We start from the raw sequence: 24201 nt of genomic DNA, 5'->3' as shown, positions 1-24201 counted from the left end.
AAAAGGAGGCGCAAACTCCTCTAAGTGCAGACTTATGTACAGGGTAAAAATATTTTATTGCAATAATGATAACACACTCACACTACAAGCCCTCAAACATATGAGGTATGTGCAGACACAGCAGTTAAAAAGCAGTCAAATTCTTCATGATAATAGTTCTTTTGAAACCAACACGCTTCCTCCTCTCCAAAATGATCCAATTTACAGAAAGCCACAGGAGATGAAAAAGTTTGCTTCAAACAAGTCACATATAAGTCACTATGAAACACGCCAAAAAGCCAATACTGCACCAGATTGTTTAGGTTGAAAAGCCGGCTCCCATACAGCTGGTGTGTGCGGCATGGCGTGAAGACGGTGGGCGGGGCCTAACGCATTTCGTAGGACGTCTTCCTACTTTGTCAGAGCCATCTAATCCCAGTAAGTTGTCAGACATTAGAAATAGATCTATCCAGGAGAAGGTATTGTGTGTTTTGGATACACAGGAAAAAGTTATTGTGTCTGGATTCTGAGTTCTCCAGACATCTCGCAACTTGAGACCCTTGCAGAACAAATTAAAAATGTCTATTAATGGTGTTGGTGCAGAGTTAAAATCACCCCCCATGATTATATTCTTTCCTATATATTTAATAAGTATGTTGTTTAATTCCTCCCAGAATTCCAATTCCAATTTATTGGGCCCATAAATATTACAGAGCACTAAATTTAAAGCTATATCTAGCTTGTTTGTCACATTCTTGAGATAGGAACTTATAGGTTACATTTTTATTAAAAAGTATTGCCTTTTTTCCTTCCACAGTATGGCATAGATAATACCTCCCCTACCCATTTAGATTTCAGTTTTAATGTTTCAGTTGGATTAAGATGTGTCTCCTGAAGGAGTGCTATACTCGGCTTCATATGGCCTAGTTGTGTTAAAATCATTTTCCTTTTTATCAGAGACGTTATTCCGCCTACGTTCCATGATAACAAATTAATATTATTCACCATTTTTAACTTCTAGCTGTGATCTGTCTTATTTCTGGGTATCTTCCTTTAGCTGCTTGACCAACTCCCTCATATTATGGGTCTGAATAAGTCATCATTCCCCCCGGCACCACTTAAAACAACCATTCTGACAACAAACATAAATAAATCCTTTGACTTAATCATCTTGATTTTCCTTTTAAATTGAACTCTAAACTAAATTAAAAAAAAACTATTTACTCGATACCATGTTCTTTACAAAAAGCTTGGGCATCTATTGTCGTAAGTAAATTCCTTATTGTACCATTACTCTCAATGCAGATTTTGGCTTGCTATAGTTATACCATTCTGGCTGACCATTTTGCCTCAATAAGTTTGGTGCAAAAGGGTGCAATTTCTCATCTTTTCCTACTTGTTTCTGCTGAAAAGTCTTGGAACAATAAGATTTTGTTTTGTTCTATAATTAGTTCCTGTTTTTTCCAATATTGACGGAGCATATTTACTTTATCTTGAAAGTTTAGCACCTTTAACATAATTGGTATGGGTTTTTGGTGTCCCTGGTCTGATCTCCTCAACCCTATCCTGTGTGCTTTTTCGATTTTAATCGGCAACTCTTCTGGGGGGAACCCTAAATATTGTGGCAATGTATTAGAGGCAAAGAACAGCAAATCTCTATATTCTATGGACTAGGGTAACCCAATAACTTTAATATTGTTCCTTCGAGTTCTATCCTCGAAGTCCTCTACTTCATTTTGTAGGAATGTCAGCTGCTTATTCTGTGTTAAAACCACTTGGTCAATATTATAAACCTGATCTTCCACTGTGGATATACGTGCTTCCACCTCAGTAAGTCTGTTAGCATATTGCCTAATCTCATTAGAGAGGTTACTGATGTCCTGCTTAATATTATTGAATTGGGGGAGCATTAAATCAGTGATTTGCTGCAGTAGCTGTTGTGGTTCTAACATATTTATATGGGACTCATCTAAAGTTGTTTCTGATACCAGTTCACTGCTTTTATTGGTGTGCTATTTATCTTTCATTTCAGGTGGCAAGGCTGGTGACCTAGATTTCATATACTTTTCCATAGGTGTATGTGCTCCAGTATAGTGTAATTTTTCAAAACAATACATAAGAAGTGTACAACCTTATTAAATAAATAGATTGTGTAAAATTAAGTGCGCCTTTGCTTAGCACCAAAGGTAAAAAAAGAGAAAAAAAGAGACCCACTTTATTGAAATAGGAAAAAAACCTTATATCTTATGTCAAAGAAATAAGAGGGTAGATCTCTCGAAAAATATGTGCTCTGTGTGCTTTTGCAAAATACGGGTATAAAACCCTATTGAGTAATTAGCTCGTGTATACTTGTGTGAGCCTTAGTGCTCAGTGCAGAGAACAGAAAAACAGAAAAAAAACTTTATATATATATATAAAAAAATCCCTATCCTTATTTATAGTTTATTGTAGAGATTTTTACCTTCTTAAATATGTGAACTGACCTTTTATACTGTTTATGGCAGTGTATTGATCTTACCAAAGTGTTAAACACAACAAAGAACCACACAAACCCCAAAAACAAAAGCCCAAATCAACCACATTATTTAGTGAAAAACAAACCTCAAACCTTGTAACTGCAGCCACCTTTCTCACTTTTAGACTGTTTTTGCACCCTTTAGATATCAATACAATGTCTAGTTTCTACTATGACCCCTATAAATACAACCATTTTCTGATTCCCAATACAGCAATATCTCTTTTTGCTCGAGGTAGGTAATACAATAATGTTGGGTAGCTACATAGATGCAATACCAAGTTTATTAAATGGAGTCGTGGCCCTCCAAATTATAGACTCTCTTTTTTTTTTTTTTTGCAGAAGAATATAAAAGAATTGATGATTTCTAAAATGTTCCCAACAACCAACGGAGCACCTCTTGTATGGTGGATAACTGGGCTGTTTAAGGGTATGAACCTGCACCACTCCGTCTCTTCTTGCTTTAATTCTATGTGTTTATGCCGGAGAGCGTCCAAAGAGTGGCCTATTTTTCCTTATTATAGACCCAGTAACTTTTTTTTGCTTTTTTTTTAAAAAAGCAATCTCTGACCCTCTTTTATGGCACTACTATAAATCAGATAGCTTGTTTAGACAGAGGGGGCTATGTTCTATTAGGCGGAGATATTCTGGCTTACAGGGTAGTTCAAGAGTGTCTGTTCTCTTTTAGCATTCACGAAGCTCTTTGACACTTCCCCTGCACTTTTATGTTAGGTCCCACAGCCCACAATACTTGCGTTTTACAGTACTTGCGTCTGTCTCCTCTGCTTGTTGCTCTCTTAGTGGGTCTCCGCAGGCCGTCTGCCTGGTGCACTACCTCTGGCTCCCGCCGTGTATATGTCACAGTTCTTTTCAGTGACTTCGTTCCCTCGTTTCTGGTTTCCCCAGCCCTGCTTTGCGGGTGTATCCCAGGGCACCTTTGTGCTGCCTGGGCCGTACACCTTGGGGATCTTGTTAATCTTTGTGCACTGTTTAGTTCTAGGTGCCCTGCTTCCTGTACCTTCTGATCACTTAATGGATTAAGCAATGGCCGTGGCTAGTCTGCCTTTTACGCCTCAATGCAGACTTCCTGTGCCTGTGTTCACTAGCTTGCTCCGGTCTATATGTCCGGCCTGTGTCTGTACTCACACCTGTCAAGGACCTGTGCACAGCAGTAGGTGTATCATGCTCCGTTGATCAGGGAGCGTGGATTTTGGCAGCGTGTCTGCAGGCTCCGCCCATGAAGTCCAATTAGGTGATCCTAGATCTTTTTTCAAACAAATCCTTAAAGGGACATTAAAAACGTTGAGGTTGTAATAATATAAAATGATGGATTGAATGTCTACTTCTATTAGATGTTATTCTAAAACAATATAAAAAAACTGCAAAAGAAATTACCAAATGTCCAACAGTGCAAGGAACAGGGCACCTTGATGCTGTACTGAATATTGTAGGCTTTGGACTCACTCAAGACAATATTTTTTCATATTAGTTATGTATCAGAGCTCAGGATAAAATGCCACAAAAACATCAAATGCAGAGAGAGGGAGAGAGAGAAATGTCCCCTTAAAGGGACATGAAACCCAATTGTTTTGTCGTTCATGATTCAGATAGAGAATACATTTTTAAACAACTTTCCAATTTACTTCTATTATATAATTGCATTCTCTATCTGAATCATGAAATAGAAAATTTGGGTTTCATGTCCCTTTAACACTCTCTCTCGATCGATCAGCTCTCTCTACAGAAAATCTATATAAACAAGGGGCAGCAAGCAACAATCAAGTTCCCAGTGGGGTGGGGTGGAAAAGATAGGTAAAAAAAAAATATTTTCAATTTCTAAGTATTAGCCATTGTGTATAGACAGTGGATTACAGGGACACTAAACACTAATTACATTTGATGCACCACCTTCTCATCACAGGTGCTGCAATAATGGGACCTACGTTACACTGCAGTTATATGAAGAAAAGTTGCTGCACGTGTGCAATCATGTCAGCACTGGAATGAAGTAAAAGATAGAATTCAATATGGTGACACCCATAATTAGATATAGGCTGTGAATAAACTAAATAAACAATAATTTAATAGACAAAAAAACCCTAAAGAAGCAAACTACTATAAAAATTGGGAACAAAAGAGGAACCCAATTTTACGATACAAAGGCCCTTTAATATAAACAGTAAACACTGTCGCCTAGATTTAGAGTTTTGCGGCCAAAGGGGTGCGTTAGCTACGCGTCTTTTTTTTCTAGCGCTGCTTCTAAACAACGCTGGTATTTAGAGTTCTCTGAAGGGCTGCGTTAGGCTCCAAAAAGGGAGCGTTGAGCCTAATTTACCGCCACTTCAACTCTCAATACCAGCGTTGCTTACGGTAGCGGCTAGCTGGAAAAACGTGCTCGTGCATGATTCCCCTATAGGAAATAATGGGGCAGTTTTGGCTAAAAAAAAACCTAACACCTGCAAAAAAGCAGCGTTCAGCTCCTAACGCAGCCCCATTGTTTCCTATGGGGAAACAGTTTCTAAGTCTGCACCTAACACCCTAACATGAACCCCGAGTCTAAACACCCATAACCTTACACTTATTAACCCCTAATCTGCTGCCCCTGCTATCGCTGACACCTGCATTTCACAATTAACCCCTAATCTGCCGCTCCGGACACCGCCACAACCTACATTATCCCTATGTACCCCTAATCTGCTGCCCCTAACATCGGCGACACCTACATAATATTTATTAACCCCTAATCTGCCCCCCCCAACGTCGCCGCTACCTAACTACACTTATTAACCCCTAATCTGCCGACCGGACCTCGCCGCCACTATAATAAATGTATTAACCCCTAAAACGCCGCACTCCCGCCTCGCAAACCCTATAATAAATAGTATTGACCCCTAATCTGCCCTCCCCAATGTCGCCGCCACCTAACTTCAAGTATTAACCCCTAATCTGCCGACCAGACCTCGCCGCTACTCTAATAAATGTATTAACCCCTAAAGCTAAGTCTAACCCTAACACCCCCCTAAATTAAATATAATTTTAATCTAACGAAATAAATTAAATCTTATTAACTAAAGTATTCCTATTTAAAACTAAATACTTACCTGTAAAATAAATCCTAATATAGCTACAATATAACGAATAATCATATTGTAGCTATTTTAGGATTTATATTTATTTTACAGGCAACTTTGTATTTATTTTAACTAGGTACAATAGCTATTGAATAGTTATTTACTATTTAATAGCTACCTAGTTAAAATAATTACAAAATTACTTGTAAAATAAATCCTAACCTAAGTTACAATTAAACCTAACACTACACTATCAATAAATTAATGAAATAAATTACCTACAATTACATACAATTAAATAAACTAAACTAAATTAAAAAAAACCCCCCACTAAATTACAAAAAATAAAAAAAGATTACAATAATATTAGGCTAATTACACCTACTCTAAGCCCCCTAATAAAATAAAAAAGCCCCCCAAAATAATAAAGGTCCCTACCCTATTCTAAATTAAAAAGTAACCAGCTCTTTTACCAGCCCTTAAAAGGGCTTTTTGCGGGGCATGCCCCAAAGTAATCAGCTCTTTTGCCTTTAAAAAAAAAATACAACCCCCCCAACATTAAAACCCACCACCCACATACCCCTTCTCTAACCCAAACCCCCCTTAAATAAACCTAACACTACCCCCTTGAAGATTACACTACCTTGAGCCGTGTTCACCCAGCCGGCACCGATGGACCAAAAGAGGACATCCGGAGCGGCAGAAGTCTTCATCCTATCCGGGCAGAAGAGGACCTCTGGACAGGCAGACATCTTCATCCAAGCGGCATCTTCTATCTTCATCCATCCGACGAGGAGCGGCTCCATCTTCAAGACCTCCGGCACGGAACATCCTTCTTCCCCGACGACTAGACGATGAATGGCGGTTCCTTTTAATGACATCATCCAAGATAGCGTCCCTCGAATTCCGATTGGCTGATAGGATTCTATCAGCCAATTGGAATTAAGGTAGGAAAATCTGATTGGCTGATTGAATCAGCCAATCAGATTCAAGTTCAATCCGATTGGCTGATCCAATCAGCCAATCAGATTGAGCTTGCATTCTATTGGCTGATCGGAACAGCCAATAGAATGTGAGCTCAATCTGATTGGCTGATTGGATCAGCCAATCAGATTGAACTTGAATCTGATTGGCTGATTCAATCAGCCAATCAGATTTTTCCTACCTTAATTCTGATTGGCTGATAGAATCCTATCAGCCAATCGGAATTCGAGGGACGCCATCTTGGATGACGTAATTTAAAGGAACCGTCATTCATCGTCGGGGAAGAAGGATGTTCCGCGCCAGAGGTCTTGAAGATGGAGCCGCTCCTCGTCAGATGAATGAAGATAGAAGATGCCGCTTGGATGAAGATGTCTGCCGGTCCGGATGTCCTCGTCTGCCCGGATAGGATGAAGACTTCTGCCGCTCCGGATGTCCTCTTTTGGTCCATCGGTGCCTGGCTGGGTGAACACGGCTCACGGTAGGGTGATCTTCAGGGGGGTAGTGTTAGGTTTATTTATGGGGGGTTTGGGTTAGAGTAGGGGTATGTGGGTGGTGGGTTTTAATGTTGGGGGGGGGGGTGTATTTTTTTAAAGGCAAAAGAGCTGATTACTTTTGGGCATGCCCTGCAAAAAGCCCTTTTAAGGTAAAAGAGCTGGTTACTTTTTAATTTAGAATAGGGTAGGGACCTTTATTATTTTTTGGGGGGCTTTTTTATTTTATTAGGGGGCTTAGAGTAGGTGTAATTAGCCTAATATTCTTGTAATCTTTTTTTATTTTTTGTAATTTAGTGTCTGTTTTTTTTTGTAATTTAGTTTAGTTTATTTAATTGTATGTAATTTATTTAATTAATTTATTGATAATGTAGTGTTAGGTTTAATTGTAACTTAGGTTAGGATTTATTTTACAGGTAATTTTGTAATTATTCTAACTAAGTAGCTATTAAATAGTAAATAACTATTTAATAGCTATTGTACCTAGTTAAAATAAAAACAAAGTTGCCTGTAAAATAAATATAAATCCTAAAATAGCTACAATATGATTATTCGTTATATTGTAGCTATATTAGGGTTTATTTTACAGGTAAGTATTTAGTTTTAAATAGGAATACTTTAGTTAATAAGATTTAATTTATTTTGTTAGATTAAAATTATATTTAACTTAGGGGGGTGTTAGGGTTAGACTTAGCTTTAGAGGTTAATACATTTATTAGAGTAGCGGCGAGGTCCGGTCGGCAGATTAGGGGTTAATAATTGTAGGTAGGTGGCGGCGACGTTGGGGAGGGCAGATTAGGGGTTAATACTATTTATTATAGGGTTTGCGAGGCGGGAGTGTGGCGGTTTAGGGGTTAATACATTTATTATAGTGGCGGTGAGGTCCGGTCGGCAGATTAGGGGTTAATAAGTGTAGTTAGGTAGCGGCGACATTGGGGGGGGGCAGATTTGGGGTTAATAAATATTATGTAGGTGTCGGCGATGTTAGGGGCAGCAGATTAGGGGTTCATAGGGATAATGTAGGTGGCGGCGGTGTGCGGTCGGCAGATTAGGGGTTAAAAATATTTCTTATAGTGGCGGCGATGTGGGGGGACCTCGGTTTAGGGGTACATAGGTAGTTTATGGGTGTTAGTGTACTTTAGAGCACAGTAGTTAAGAGCTTTATAAACCGGCGATAGCCCATAAAGCTCTTAACTACTGACTTTTTTTTGCGGCTGGAGTCTTGTCGGTAGAGGGTCTACTGCTCACTTCAGCCAAGACTCTAAATACCGGCGTTAGGAAGATCCCATTGAAAAGATAGGATACGCAATTGGCGTAAGGGGATCTGCGGTATGGAAAAGTCGCGGCTTGAAAGTGAGCGTTAGACCTTTACCTACACGACTCTAAATACCAGCGGGCGGCCAAAAGCAGCGTTAGAAGCCCTTATCGCTGCTTTTGACGGCTACCGCAGAACTCTAAATCTAGGCGTGTGTAATTAGAATATGTTTCTGCTTTTTTGCAAAAATATAACATACTAGTTGAGCATGAAAAAAATTAAATGCATTTACAACTTGTTTGCTGCAATTTTTTTTTTTTTTTTAAATAATTTTTTTATTGAGTGTTAAAAATAGACATACAGCAATTTCTTTGTGAGATAAGTAAAATAAACAGACAACAAGTCCAATAGCAATGGAATGACATATAAGCAAATACATACATATATCTAATATAAAGTACATTATTATAATCCACTGTCTAAATGTTGCTTGCAAAATAGAATAAAAAAACAGTATTAAATGCTAATCCTCAGTTTTCTACCTCCATACCGTAATCAAGGCCACTTTTGGACCTCTAACCTATCTAAAGAACCAAATAAGAAGGAGGTTATTTTAATATAAAGGGCCTATTGGACCCTTTAAGTGCTATTGTAACATATTAATTGTAACTATAATATATACAACTTATAAAGCATGTATGACCATCAAGTATATGGAGCGAATAAAATATAGTGACAAAGCTTAATAGCATATAGGTATTATAAAACATAAAATCCCTTTCGGGTCTTTTAAGTAATATTGAGACACACTAAGCATAGCTAAATCGCATCTTTTTAGTAGATAAAGATTGTCCAGCTTTAAGCACGGCACATAGGAGCCTTTGAGAAATGAGTTATAACCTAATTATACTATCCTTATGCGACCCACAAATAGAAGTATTCATAGCGTAATCCTCATATGGGGCTCTCAGTAAGGTCTAGCATATGGTTATAGCTATATATTCACTTTAACTCAAAATCCAGCGCAATATATATGCTCATATAAACAATACTAATTGCCCCCCACTACCTAGGTAAACTGACATAAAATAACTGGCAATTAGAGAGGTACAAACACATCATAAACATTAAAAACAATGGCTTCCCCACTTACATTATTAAGCATAGCATACATAGTGGCTGTTGGAAGTTTAACTATGGGTATTAGCAATTTCTATATTAAACAGGGCTGCTCTAATAAATCCTTAGATGGGGTCAGGTCCTCAATGTATATCTCAGGAGATAACTTTGTCCCAACTCTCAGTGAATAAAGTATCTGGTTTTCACGCCCAGGTCAATCCAAAAACATGAGAGTCTATCCTATGCCGGACTTTAGTCCCCTTAGAGCATAGCCGCGAACACCCCAGATATTACATCCTACTCTGGTCTTGCTAAGAGTGCGCCAGCGCCTGAACATAGGACCACTCTCCTCGGTTTGCCAAGAGCAACATGCGGTCAGCCTTGACCTTCGGGAGGTAATCTCCGATGCACAAACTCCGATGTTCAGACACAGTGAAATTGATTTTACCTCCGAGGTTGTGTCTGTCTTCCCAGCAAGCCGCCATTGAGCCCTCCGGAACAGTGCACGCTTAGCATTAGGGCTAACAGCCTCGCCACATCTCCTTGCTGCTAACTTAGCAGTCACGAATGGTCGCCGTAAGTTCCATATGCATGGCATAAGAAAGACATCGACTTCGCCTCATTCCATATTGTGATAGGCTCTATACCCTGCCACACTTTCTCTAGTGGTGGGGCTATGGTAGAGGACTGTGGGTCATTGATTTTTCTCGCCGTCTCTTCTGGGCCAGTATCTTCCGTCGCCATTGCTCTTTGGTATAGAAGATCTGGAGCCGATCTCAGGTAGCTAGTTTTGGTTAGGTTATTTTTGCCTATGTTAGGAAGCTCGTTTACACAGCAGCGTATAGTATCGATCAGCTCCTCTTCAAGTCTAGATAAACATGTACATAGAAGCTCTGTTTGCTGCAATTTTTACACAAAGTCCTCCAATGACTGCCTTTTTAGAGGAGCCAATTAGAACTTATAACTGTAGTAGATGTAGCTAGCTACTGCCAATTTGTTAGCAAAATGTTAATATTGTGCAGTTTGTGAAGCCTGCAACATGCACTTCCAATACACAGAATATGTCAATTCATACTTTTAAGATTTAAATTACACAAAAATGAAAGTGTATTGCAAAGTTGTTTTACTACTCATAATTTAACATTGTATGTTACAATTTTATAGTGTTTAATGTAACTTTAAAGGGACAATCCAGCCAAAATTGGAGTCAACATGAATTAATTTCAGTTTTAAATACAAGCATTTTTTGTAATATACATTTATTAGCAAAAATGCTTCTAATAAAAACTATACCTGTTTCAAAAGTGTTGTTAAGTATGCACCTTGCAACAGCATTTTAAACAGAACACTTGCTCAGAGAGCCCAAGGTGCTTTTGTAATTGTAATGAAATTTGTTTATTACTAATATTATAATTATAATACAAGCCCCACTGGCCCTTTGAGCAGCTGCTGTGTTTCAGATGCTGGTGCACTGAGATTATCTATCTATTCTTCACATGCACGTGCTGAGAAACATGTTAACACTAAAACAGTGATAACTTTTACTAGAAGCATTTTTTTTCCAGTACTGTACATGTATGTTGCAAATATATTTGTATTAAAAGATAAATTAAAGGGACATTTCAGTCAAAATTTAAATGCACATAGATTTATTACATCTTTGAATAGAAACACATTTGCAATATAAATGTATTGGCAAAAATGCTTCTAGTAAAACTTATCACTGTTTTAGTGTTAACATTTTTCTCTGCATGTGCATGTGAAGCATAGCTAGATATTCTCAGTGCACCAGCATTTTAAATAATATAGCTGCTCAGATCATCAGTGGGGCTTGTATCATGTCAGCAATTAACAGAGTCATTACCAGATGGTACAATCACCTTAGGCTCTCTGAGCAAGTGCTGTGTTTAAAATGCTGGTGCACGTTGCATACTTAAATACACTTTTGAAACAGCTATAGCTTTTATTAGAAGCATTTTTGCTAATACATGTATATTACAAAATTGCTTCTGTTTAATACTGAAATGCACCCATGTGGTTTCCAATTTTGGCTAGAGTATCCCTTTAAGTGCATTTAAATGTTGACCAGAATGTCCCTTTAATGTGTACTCAGTCCATGGCACAATAATACTTATTATGCTCTGTTACTAAATACTAAACAACTTAAGAATATATCTGCACCAGTCTCTTCTTATGGCTCATAAGTAATCAATGTCTCGCTGTTTAGTGTCTGGCAGCCACTTCTGATCAATTTCTACTGCTTCTCTGACGTGTAGGCGTGGCTTTTCTTTCGGTGGGTGTGGTTTGTGAAATAGAAGGCAGGTTGCAGTTATTGCTGATGAGGAGCGCGCCTTCTCAAAGAATAATTAGCATAGAAGGCCACGCTTTCACTTGAAGGGTTGAACTCTTCTACGGTGTGGGCGTGGTTTGCTTATGAGGAGGCGTTCTTTGAAGCAAAGTAGGCGTGGTTTGCTTGAGGGGAGTCGCTCGTTGGTTTATTGTGGGCGTGGTTTACACTTCTGAGGCGGTGCTGTGATTTGTCAGTAGTGGTGCTGCTGTTGGCGCTGTGGGGTACTGACAGCTGCTGGTTGCCGAATCTGGAGCTGCAATGGGGAGACTTAGCGGAGCTTTGCGGTGTGTCAAATACCTGCTGCTTATGTTCAACCTCATCTTCCTGGTAAGTACCTGGGATAGACTGGGGACGCCCGCGGCTATCGCAACGTGCAAATTACAGCAGAGTTAGTGGAGAGGAAAATGACAGATACCTGAGAGGGAGGGGAGCACAACATAGTGACTAGAGGAAAAAGGGGAAGAAATCGTAGAAACAGTACTGGAAAGTGTAGCGACACGTGAACAAAACCATTGAGGTATAAGAAACACTAAAAATAAGAGACCAAGAGATGAAGATGATGTGCCCGTGTGAAATACACAAATAAAAGGACCAAGTCAGGGAATACAATATACTTAATGACAGGCTTGACAAATCTCCACAACCGTGGTACCTAGAATGTTACTCCTGGCTTATAACTGCTTAGGTTAAACTACATAAATCTATTTATAACATATTTGTTTGGCTCCTATAATATGTGTAACAGTGTATCTGGAATCACTGGCTGTTAATTTGACAAGCTGTGCACTACGAATGGTCCTTTTTAGGGAAAGAGACCTGCAATTCTGGCCAGCCTATACATATGGAGATATTGTGCTCGCATTAGTGTATTGTCTTCATAAATGTACAGTTAGTGTCTTGCTTTCATATACTTTAGTTTTTTGCCCTCACCTAATAATGTATTGTTTTCATATAACTTAGTGTTGTCTCCATGTAATAGTGTATTGCTTGCATACACTTTAGTGTATTGCCCAAAATTTAGTGTATTGCCTTCATATATTTTAGTTTAATGCCTTCATATAATTTAGTGCATTGCCTTTATATACTTTAGCTAGTGCATTGCCTTTATATACTTTAGTGCATTGCCTTTATATACTTTAGCTAGTGCATTGCCTTTATATACTTTAGCTAGTGCATTGCCTTTATATACTTTAGTGTATTGTCTTCATATACTTTAGTTAGTGCATTGTCTTTATATACTTTATTTAGTGCATTGCCTTTATATACTTTAGTGTATTGTCTTCATATACTTTATTTAGTGTATTGTCTTTATATACTTTAGCTAGTGCATTGCCTTTATATACTTTAGTGTATTGTCTTCATATACTTTATTTAGTGTATTGTCTTTATATACTTTAGCTAGTGCATTGCCTTTATATACTTTAGTGTATTGTCTTCATATACTTTATTTAGTGTATTGTCTTTATATACTTTAGCTAGTGCATTGCCTTTATATACTTTAGTGTATTGTCTTCATATACTTTAGTTAGTGTATTGTTTTCATATACTTTAGTTAGTGTATTGTCTTTATATACTTTAGTGTATTGTCTTTATATACTTTAGTGTATTGTCTTTATATACTTTAGTTAGTGTATTGTCTTTATATACTTTATTTAGTGCATTGCCTTTATATACTTTAGTGTATTGTCTTCATATACTTTAGCTAGTGCATTGCCTTTATATACTTTAGTGTATTGTCTTCATATACTTTAGTTAGTGTATTGTCTTTATATACTTTAGCTAGTGCATTGCCTTTATATACTTTAGTGTATTGTCTTCATGTACTTTAGCTAGTGCATTGCCTTTATATACTTTAGTGTATTGTCTTCATATACTTTAGCTAGTGCATTGCCTTTATATACTTTAGTGTATTGTCTTCTTATACTTTAGTTAGTGTATTGTCTTTATATACTTTAGCTAGTGCATTACCTTTATATACTTTAGCTAGTGCATTGCCTTTATATACTTTAGTGCATTGTTTTCATATACTTTAGCTAGTGGATTGCCTTTATATACTTTAGTGTATTGTCTTCATATACTTTAGCTAGTGCATTGCCTTTATATACTTTAGTGTATTGTCTTCATATACTTTAGTTAGTGTATTGTCTTTATATACTTTAGTTAGTGTATTGTCTTCATATACTTTAGTTAGTGTTTATATACTTTAGTTAGTGTATTGTCTTTATATACTTTAGTTAGTGTATTGTCTTTATATACTTTAGTTAGTGTATTGTCTTCATATACTTTAGTTAGTGTTTATATACTTTAGTTAGTGTATTGTCTTTATATACTTTAGTTAGTGTATTGTCTTCATATACTTTACTTAGTGTATTGTCCTCATATACTTTAGTTAGTGTATTGCCTTTATATACTTTAGCTAGTGCATTGCCTTTATATACTTTAGTGTATTGCTTTCATATACTTTAGTTAGTGTATTGTCTTTATATAATTTAGTTAGTGCATTGCCTTTATTTACTTTAGCTAGTGCATTGCCTTTATATACTTTAGCTAGTGCATTGCCTTTATATACTTTAGCTAGTGCTTTGCCTTTATATACTTTAGTTAGTGTATTGTCTTCATATACTTTACTTAGTGTATTGTCTTTATATACTTTAGTTAGTGTATTTGGCTTTATATACTTTAGCTAGTGCATTGCCTTTATATACTATAGTTAGTGCATTGCCTTTATATACTATAGTTAGTGCATTGCCTTTATTTACTTTAGCTAGTGCATTGTCTTCATATACTTTAGTTAGTGTATTGTCTTTATATACTTTAGTTAGTGTATTGTCTTTACATACTTTAGCTAGTGCAGTGTTTTTCAACCAGTGTGCCGTGGCACACTAGTGTGCCGTGAGAGATCCTCAGATGTGCCACGGCAGACTGACAACAGTGTGACATATTTTTTAAACTTTGCTTGTTTTTTACTCCCAGTGCAGGGGTAGTTTGTAGGAGGCATGGAATAACAGCACAATACATACAGTATGTGTGTGTTTGTGTGTATGTGTATATATATATGCTGTATTAGGCTACAATGTGTGATTTTTTTTTTAAATTTTGGGATGGTGGTGTGCCATAGGATTTTTTTAATGAAAAAAAGTGTGCCACGGCAAAAAAAGGTTAAAAATCACTGAGCTAGTGCATTGCCTTCATATACTTTAGTTAGTGTATTGTCTTTATATACTATAGTTAGTGCATTGCCTTTATTTACTTTAGCTAGTGCATTGCCTTTATTTACTTTAGCTAGTGCATTGCCTTTATATACTTTAGCTAGTGCATTGCCTTTATTTACTTTAGCTAGTGCATTGCCTTTATATACTTTAGCTAGTGCATTGCCTTTATATACTTTAGCTAGTGCATTGCCTTTATATACTTTAGCTAGTGCATTGCCTTTATTTACTTTAGCTAGTGCTTTGCCTTTATATACTTTAGCTAGTGCTTTGCCTTTATATACTTTAGCTAGTGCTTTGCCTTTATATACTTTAGCTAGTGCTTTGCCTTTATATACTTTAGCTAGTGCTTTGCCTTTATATACTTTAGCTAGTGCTTTGCCTTTATATACTTTAGCTAGTGCTTTGCCTTTATATACTTTAGCTAGTGCTTTGCCTTTATATAATTTAGCTAGTGCATTGCCTTTATATACTTTAGCTAGTGCATTGCCTTTATTTATTTTAGCTAGTGCATTGCCTTTATATACTTTAGTGCATTGCCTTTATATACTTTAGTGCATTGCCTTTATATACTTTAGCTAGTGCATTGCCTTTATATACTTTAGTGTATTGCCTTCATAAAAAATCAAGTACACATACAAATATGTATTTGGGCGTGTGAGCTGAGGACAAGAGAAAGTGAGAGAAGAGGCAGTAGTTGGCACTCTATTAAAGGAAGGAGGGGAATCTGACAGCTGAGGGCAGGGAATCAAGGAGCTAAGGTCACAGCTTGGGACACATGACAGAGAAGGGATGAGAACAGCACAGATGATTTACAATGTGTGTAAATAGTAGACCTCACATATTAGAGATGTTTAAATACATGGGGCTTGTAAACAAATGCTGAGTATTTATAGTTGTAAGTGGGGCTGAAGAAGAGGCAAAGGATAATGAATTAAAGATGCTTAAATGTAAATATTTTAAACAGAGATTTTATGTTTAAATTCTTTATTTTACAATGTTTAACCCCTTGAAAGTTTAACCTGTTTAGTCAAAGTTTGGCTGCCATGCAACTCTAGATGAGGATACAGCTGACGAGCCAATCAGAAGCAGGAATACCTGTGAATACTCTAGTCACTGGCAGTATACTAATATTAAGTAGTAAGGAATGTTCCAGGAGTGCAACTTTGACTGCATCTTTAAAGAGGCATGAAACCCAACATTTTTCTTTTTATAATTCAGGGGCGCGATCCGATATATACGGCGCAGGTTTCGGCGCAAGCGTGGAAACCTGCGCCGCCCGTAGTTTCAGCTCGCAACTCGAGCTATCCCATATACGGCGCCGTCAGAGGCTAAAGTGCCGTAAGTCTCACAAACCAGTGATGTCCAGAAATCTGCGTAAGTACAAATTTCTGGAGTCGCCAGTGACTTACGGCACTTTAGAAACTGCCGCCGCATAAAAAACCTAAGTTATTAAATCACCCGTACTGTCTAACACGCCTCCTAAACATAGCCCGACACGTCTACCCCTCTATCCGCCCTCACTCTCCTAATAATAATAAATGTATTAACCCCTAAACCGCCTCTCCTGGACCCCGCCGCACCTAATAAAGTTATTAAACCCTAAACTGCCGCTCCCGGACCCCGCCGCCACCTACATTATCTATATTACCCCCTAATGTGAGCCCCCTACACCGCCGCTACCTATTTTATCTATATTACCCCCTAATGTGAGCCCCCTACACCGCCGCTACCTATTTTATCTATATTACCCCCTAATGTGAGCACCCTACACCGCCGCCATCTATATTACCTACCCCCTAATGTGAGCCCCTTACACCGCCGCCATCTATATTACCTATCCCCTAATGTGAGCTCCTACCACGCCGCCAGCTATATTAAAATTTATTAACCCCTAATTTAATCCCCCTACACCACCGCCAGCTATATTAAATTAATTAACCCCTAATTTAATCCCCCTACACCGCCGCCAGCTATATTAAATACATTAACCCCTAATTTAATCCCCCTACACCGCCGCTAGCTATATTAAATACATTAACCCCTAATCTAATCCCCCTACACCGCCGCCAGCTATATTAAATTGATTAACCCCTAATCTAATCCCCCTAAACCGCCGCCAGCTATATTAAATACATTAACCCCTAATGTAATCACCTCTATTACCAGCCCTTAAAAGGGCCTTTTGCGTGACATTGCCCCAAAGTAACAGCTCTATTGCCAGCCCTTAAAAGGGCTTTTTGCGGGGCATGCCCCAAAGAAATCATCTCTTTTACCAGCCCTTAAAAGGGCTTTTTGCGTGGCATTTTCACAAAGAAATCAGCTCTTTTGCATCTAATCTAAATCCCCCTACACCGCAGCCACCTATAATAAATATATTACCCCTAATATAATCCCCCTACACCGCCGCCAGCTATATTAACTATATTAACCCTAATTATATTAGGGTTAATATAGTTAATATCGTTATTATATTATATATATATTAAGTATAATAACCCTATCTAACTCTAACATCCCTAACTAAATTCTTATTAAAATAAATCTAATTAATATTAATATTATTAATTAAAATATTCCTATTTAAATCTAAATACTTACCTATAAAATAAACCCTAAGATAGCTACAATGTAATTAATAATTACATTGTAGCTATTTTAGGGTTTATATTTATTTTACAGGTAACTTGGTATTTATTTTAACTAGATACAATGGCTATTAAATAGTAAGTAACTATTTAATAGCTATCTAGTTAAAATAATTACCAATTTACCTGTAAAATAAATCCTAACCTAAGTTACAAATACACCTACACTATCAAAATATTAAATAAACTACAAATATCTAAACTAAACTACAATTAAATACACTAAACTAAATTACAAAAAACAAACAAACACTAAATTACAAAAAATAAAAAAAGATTACAAGAATTTTAAGCTAATTACACCTATTCTAAGACCCCTAATAAAATAACAAAGCCCCCCAAAATAAAAAAAATTCCCTACCCTAATCTAAATTACAAAAGTTAACAGCTCTATTACCAGCCCTTAAAAGGGCCTTTTGTGGGGCATGCCCCAAAGAAATCAGCTCTTTTGCCTGTAAAAAAAACAACCCCCCCCATTACAACCCACCACCCACATACCCCTATTCTAACCCACCCAATGCCCCCTTAAAAAAACCTAAGTATAACCCCCAAGTGCTCCTTACCTGTCCTGAAGACCGGCGGAGAAGGTCCTGTTCCAGGCGGCGACCTCTTCTTCTTCCAGGATCCAGCCGGCGTAGAGCGGAGGAGTTGAAGACCGATGACCGCAGAACTGAAGACCGGCGATGCTGGAACCGAAGACCTCTGGAACTGAAGACCGGAGCCAGAACGTGGAGGATCCTCTTCATACGATCGCCGCCGTACACTGAATAGAAATTCAAGAGACGCGATTTAAAATGGCGTCCCTTGAATTCCTATTGGCTGATTTGAGCCTTCAATTTCAAATCAGCCAATCGGATACAAGCTACTTTAATTCTATTGGCTGATTTGAATAGCCAATAGAATAAGAGCAACTGTAATTCCATTGGCTATTCTAATCAGCCAATAGAATTACAGAAGCTCTTATTCTATTTCAGATCTAGATGGACGGTCTTCAGCTCCGCGGTCATCGGTCTTCAACTCCTCCGCTCCGCGCCGGCTGGATCCTGGAAGAAGAAGAGGTCGCCGCCTGGAACAGGACCTTCTCCGCCGGTCTTCAGGACAGGTAAGGAGCACTTGGGGGTTAGACTTAGGTTTTTTAAGGGGGCATTGGGTGGGTTAGAATAGGGGTATGTGGGTGGTGGGTTGTAATGGGGGAGTGTGTTGTTTTTTTTACAGGCAAAAGAGCTGATTTCTTTGGGGCATGCCCCACAAAAGGCCCTTTTAAGGGCTGGTAATAGAGCTGTTAACTTTTGTAATTTAGATTAGGGTAGGGAAATTTTTTTATTTTGGGGGCTTTGTTATTTTATTAGGGGGCTTAGAATAGGTGTAATTAGCTTAAAATTCTTGTAATCTTTTTTTTTATTTTTTGTAATTTAGTGTTTGTTTGTTTTTGTAATTTAGTTTTAGTGTATTTAATTGTAGTTTAGTTTAGATATTTGTAGTTTATTTAATTTATTGATAGTGGAGGTGTATTTGTAACTTAGGTTAGGATTTATTTTACAGGCAAATTGGTAATTATTTTAACTAGGTAGCTATTAAATAGTTATTAACTATTTAATAGCTATTGTACCTAGTTAAAATAAATACCAAGTTACCTGTAAAATTAATATAAACCCTAAAATAGCTACAATGTAATTATTAATTACATTGTAGCTATCTTAGGCCTAGATTTGGAGTTTGGCGTTAGCCGTGAAAACCAGCGTTAGAGGCTCCTAACGCTGGTTTTAGGCTAACTCCGGTATTTGGAGTCACTCAAAAAAGGGTCTAACGCTCACTTTTCAGCCGCGACTTTTCCATACCGCAGATCCCCTTACTTCAATTGCGTATCCTATCTTTTCAATGGGATCTTTCTAACTCCGGTATTTAGAGTCGTGTCTGAAGTGAGCGTTAGAAATCTAACGACAAAACTCCAGCCGCAGAAAAAAGTCAGTAGTTAAGAGCTTTTGTTCATAAAGCTCTTAACTACTGTACTCTAAAGTACACTAACACCCATAAACTACCTATGTACCCCTAAACCGAGGCCCCCCCACATCGCCGCCACTCGATTAATTTTTTTTAACCCCTAATCTGCCGACCGCCACCTACGTAATACTTATGTACCCCTAATCTGCTGCCCCTAACACCGCCGACCCCTATATTATATTTATTAACCCCTAATCTGCCCCCCTCAACGTCGCCTCCACCTGCCTACACTTATTAACCCCTAATCTGCCGAGCGGACCGCACCGCTACTATAATAAAGTTATTAACCCCTAATCCGCCTCACTAACCCTATAATAAATAGTATTAACCCATAATCTGCCCTCCCTAACATCGCCGACACCTAACTTCAATTATTAACCCCTAATCTGCCGACCGGAGCTCACCGCTATTCTAATAAATGTATTAACCCCTAAAGCTAAGTCTAACCCTAACACTAACACCCCCCTAAATTAAATATAATTTTAATCTAACTAAATAAATTAACTCTTATTAAATAAATTATTCCTATTTAAAGCTAAATACTTACCTGTAAAATAAATCCTAATATAGCTACAATATAAATTATAATTACATTGTAGCCATTTAAGGATTAATATTTATTTTACAGGCAACTTTTAAATTATTTTAACCATGTACAATAGCTATTAAGTACTTAAGAACTATTTAATAGTTACCTAGTTAAAATAATTACAAAATTACCTGTAAAATAAATCCTAACCTAAGTTAGAATTAAACCTAACACTATACTATCATTAAATTAATTAAATAAAATACCTACAATTACCTACAATTAAACCTAACACTACACTATCAATAAATAAATAAATTAAATACAATTCCTACAAATAACTGCCATGAAATAAACTAACTAAAGTACAAAAAATAAAAAAGAACTAAGTTACAAAAAATAAAAAAATATTTACAAACATAAGAAAAATATTACAACAATTTTAAACTAATTACACCTACTCTAATACCTACTTAGTGTTAGGGTTAGACTTAGCTTTAGGGGTTAATACATTTATTAGAATAGCGGTGAGCTCCGGTCGGCAGATTAGGGGTTAATAATTGAAGTTAGGTGTTGGCGATGTTAGGGAGGGCAGATTAGGGGTTAATACTATTTATTATAGGGTTAGTGAGGCGGATTAGGGGTTAATAACTTTATTATAGTAGCGCTCAGGTCCGCTCGGCAGATTAGGGGTTAATAAGTGTAGGCAGGTGGAGGCGACGTTGTGGGGGGCAGATTAGGGGTTAATAAATATAATATAGGGGTCGGCGATGTTAGGGCAGCAGATTAGGGGTACATAGGGATAATGTAAGTAGCGGCGGTTTACGGAGCGGCAGATTAGGGGTTAAAAATAATATGCAGGGGCGGCAGATTAGGGGTTAATAAGTGTAAGGTTAGGGGTGTTTAGACTCGGGGTACATGTTAGAGTGTTAGGTGCAGACGTAGGAAGTGTTTCCGCATAGCAAACAATGGGGCTGCGTTAGGAGCTGAACGCGGCTTTTTTGCAGGTGTTAGGTTTTTTTTCAGCTCAAACAGCCCCATTGTTTCCTATGGGGGAATCGTGCACAAGCACGTTTTTGAGGCTGGCCGCTTGCGTAAGCAACTCTGGTATCGAGAGTTGAAGCTGCGTTAAATATGCTCTACGCTCCTTTTTTGGAGCCTAACGCAGCCTTTATGTGGACTCTCAATACCAGAGTTATTTTTATGGTGCGGCCAGAAAAAAGCCGGCGTTAGCTTTTCGGGTCGTTACCGACAAAACTCCAAATCTAGCCGTTAGGGTTTATTTTATAGGTAAGTATTTAGATTTAAATAGGAATATTTTAATTAATAATATTAATATTAATTAGATTTATTTTAATAAGAATTTAGTTAGGGATGTTAGAGTTAGATAGGGTTATTATACTTAATATATATATATAATATAATAACGATATTAACTATATTAACCCTAATATAATTAGGGTTAATATAGTTAATATATAATATAACTATATTAACTATATTAACCCTAATATAATTAGGGTTAATATAGTTAATATAGCTTGCGGCGGTGTAGGGGGATTAGATTAGGGGTTAATCTATTTAATATAGGTGGCGGCGGTGTAGGGGGATTAGATTAGGGGGTAATACATTTATTATAGGTGGCGGCGGTGTAGGGGGATTTATATTAGATGCCAAAGAGCTGATTACTTTCTGACAATGCCCCGCAAAAAGCCTTTTTAAGGGCTGGTAAAAGAGCTGATTTCTTTGGTGCATGCCCCGCCAAAAGCCCTTTTAAGGGCTGGCAATAGAGCTGTTACTTTGGGGCAATGTCACGCAAAAGGCCCTTTTAAGGGCTGGTAATAGAGGTGTTTACTTTAGGGGGATTAGATTAGGGGTTAATGTATTTAATATAGCTGGCGGCGGTGTAGGGGGATTAGATTAGGGGTTAATTAATTTAATATAGCTGGCGTAGAGGGATTAGATTAGGGGTTAATTAATTTAATATAGCTGGCGGCGGTGTAGGAGCTCACATTAGGGGGTAGTTTAATGTAGTTGGCGGTGGTGTAAGGGGCTCACAAAAGGGGGTAGTTTAATGTAGCTGGCGGCAGTGTAAGGGGCTCACATTAGGTGGTAGTTTAATATAGCTGGCGGCGGGGTAGGAGCTCACATTAGGGGGTATGTAATGTAGCTGGCGACGGTGTGGGGGGATCACATTAGGGGGTTATACTTTTAATGTAGGTGGCGGCGGGGTCCGGGAGTGGCGGTTTAGGGGTTAAATACTTTATTAGGGATTGCGGCAGGGGATCGCGGTTGACAGGTAGATAGACATTGCGCATGCATTAGGCGGTAGGTTTTATTTGGCAGGTAGTTTAGGGAGTTACGGGGCTCCAATACACAGCGTAAGGCTTACTACGGCTGCATTTTGTGGCGAGGTGAAAATGGAGTAAGATTTCTCCATTTTCGCCACGTAAGTCCTTACGCTGTATATTGGATACCAAACTGCGCGGGTTTGACATACCTGTCTATGGCCCAAAAGACTACGGGCGAAGGCAGAAATATACGAGCGTAACTTCTAGGTTACGCCGTATATAGGATACCAAACCCGTGCAAATTTTGGCGTCGCCGGCTTTTGCGGGCGACGCTGTATATCGGATCGAGGCCCAGATAGAGCATACAATTTTAAACAACTTTCCAATTTACTTCTGTTATCAGATTTGCTTCATTCTCTTTGGTATGCTTTATTGAAGGTGCAGCAGTGCACTACTGGGAGCTAGCTAGACATATTGGTTAACCATTACAAGAGGCATATTTAAAGCAATTTAAATAAAGGAATACTAGCTTTAATACCAACTGGTAACGATTGTCCTTTATAATCCGCAAACTTATACAGACGCATTGGTTTAATCCACTTAGTATAACCAGAGGCCAGTTAGTTGGGGGACTGCTAACACTCCTAGCCTTCATTAGCGGTACTTCACTCGTGAGTTTATTTGGTACTGAGTATTTTAAGTTTTAAATGACATACTATGAAAGCACCTGCTTTTTTTCTTATTAGTTGCCGAACTTGCATATTTATTTCACATCAGGGAGTCAGACAGACAGAGGGTCCAGACACACCCCTCATCCACAGGCCTTTGGCTGGTTACTGATTGCCGATAGGTCAGTCTACTCTAGATTAGGTTACTACTACTGTCACGGATACCAGGCTGCCAAGGCTACCTCCTCCCATATTGTGGAATTATTGTGTCCCCACCAGCTTCCATTGTATTGTAACCCTGATTGCACATTGTCATGGAAAGACCTGATCTCTGCTGCTTGGCAGCCTTCATGCCTTGCCGGGCTTATGGAACTACTTGCCAGCTGGGCTTGCTAGCGGTCCCTCTCCGCTCTTTTGGGGGTTTGTTAGGCCTTTGGTGGACAGGGGTTGGGGTGAGTGCTGAGGGGGAGCTCGCTCGGGAACCGGGGGTTTTGGACGTCCTGCCCACCTTAAGCTGTTCCTGAGTACCTTTGCCTGGCTGTCACTCCAGTCCCCAGTAACGAATCATGTTGCTTTTTGGACTGTGGCAACGTCACCCTGGAAGGGCCACCGCTCCCCCGGGATCACCCACTTAACCGCGACCTAGATACTGTGGGGGTCTCTATGTGACTATGGCTCCTATGGATGCGCCAGCCTGTCTGGCGGAGCGGGAATGGTGGGATTAGATAAGGCTCTTATCAAGATAAGATTGTGTATAAAAGCTGTGTGGTTTTCTCGATAAAGTCTGTTTGTGTTTCACCTTAATACTGGTCTTGTCTGGTTATTAGGGTGGGCTCCTGCTAAAATCACTTTCTCCGCTCTATAGCTACAAGTTCCAGGTACAGGAAGGACCCTTTTGGAGGAGCTACCCAGTCAGGGTAGCCGGAGTCCGTCACAACTACCACGTAACGAAATCAGGATCAGTTCAAGAAATTATACATCCATTTAAAAACCTTTTATTTAAGTTTAATGGTTTTACCTTTGATTGTGGCTAATTTCAAGCAGTTATAAATGAGGTTATAAACTAATCTAAGCATTCACTGTGTGGTGTA

At 38.3% G+C, this 24201-nt stretch overlaps 1 protein-coding gene across 1 annotated transcript in view; it reads left to right on the top strand.

The window, feature by feature from the left end:
* The first annotated feature begins 11955 nt into the window (after positions 1-11955).
* TSPAN2 (tetraspanin 2) overlaps positions 11956-24201 on the top strand; it is a 458679-nt gene continuing 446433 nt past the window's right edge. Inside the window, exon 1 of the mRNA XM_053706532.1 lies at positions 11956-12091. Within this exon, the coding sequence (XP_053562507.1) occupies positions 12023-12091 (69 nt within the window). The 5' untranslated portion in view covers positions 11956-12022. The remainder of the gene's footprint in view (positions 12092-24201) is intronic.

The sequence above is a fragment of the Bombina bombina genome, chromosome 3 (assembly GCF_027579735.1).
Source record: "Bombina bombina isolate aBomBom1 chromosome 3, aBomBom1.pri, whole genome shotgun sequence".
Taxonomy (NCBI): Eukaryota; Metazoa; Chordata; class Amphibia; order Anura; family Bombinatoridae; genus Bombina; species Bombina bombina.
The sequence above is the reverse complement of the archived record's forward strand: the minus strand, read 5'-3'. Positions and strand labels throughout refer to the sequence as shown.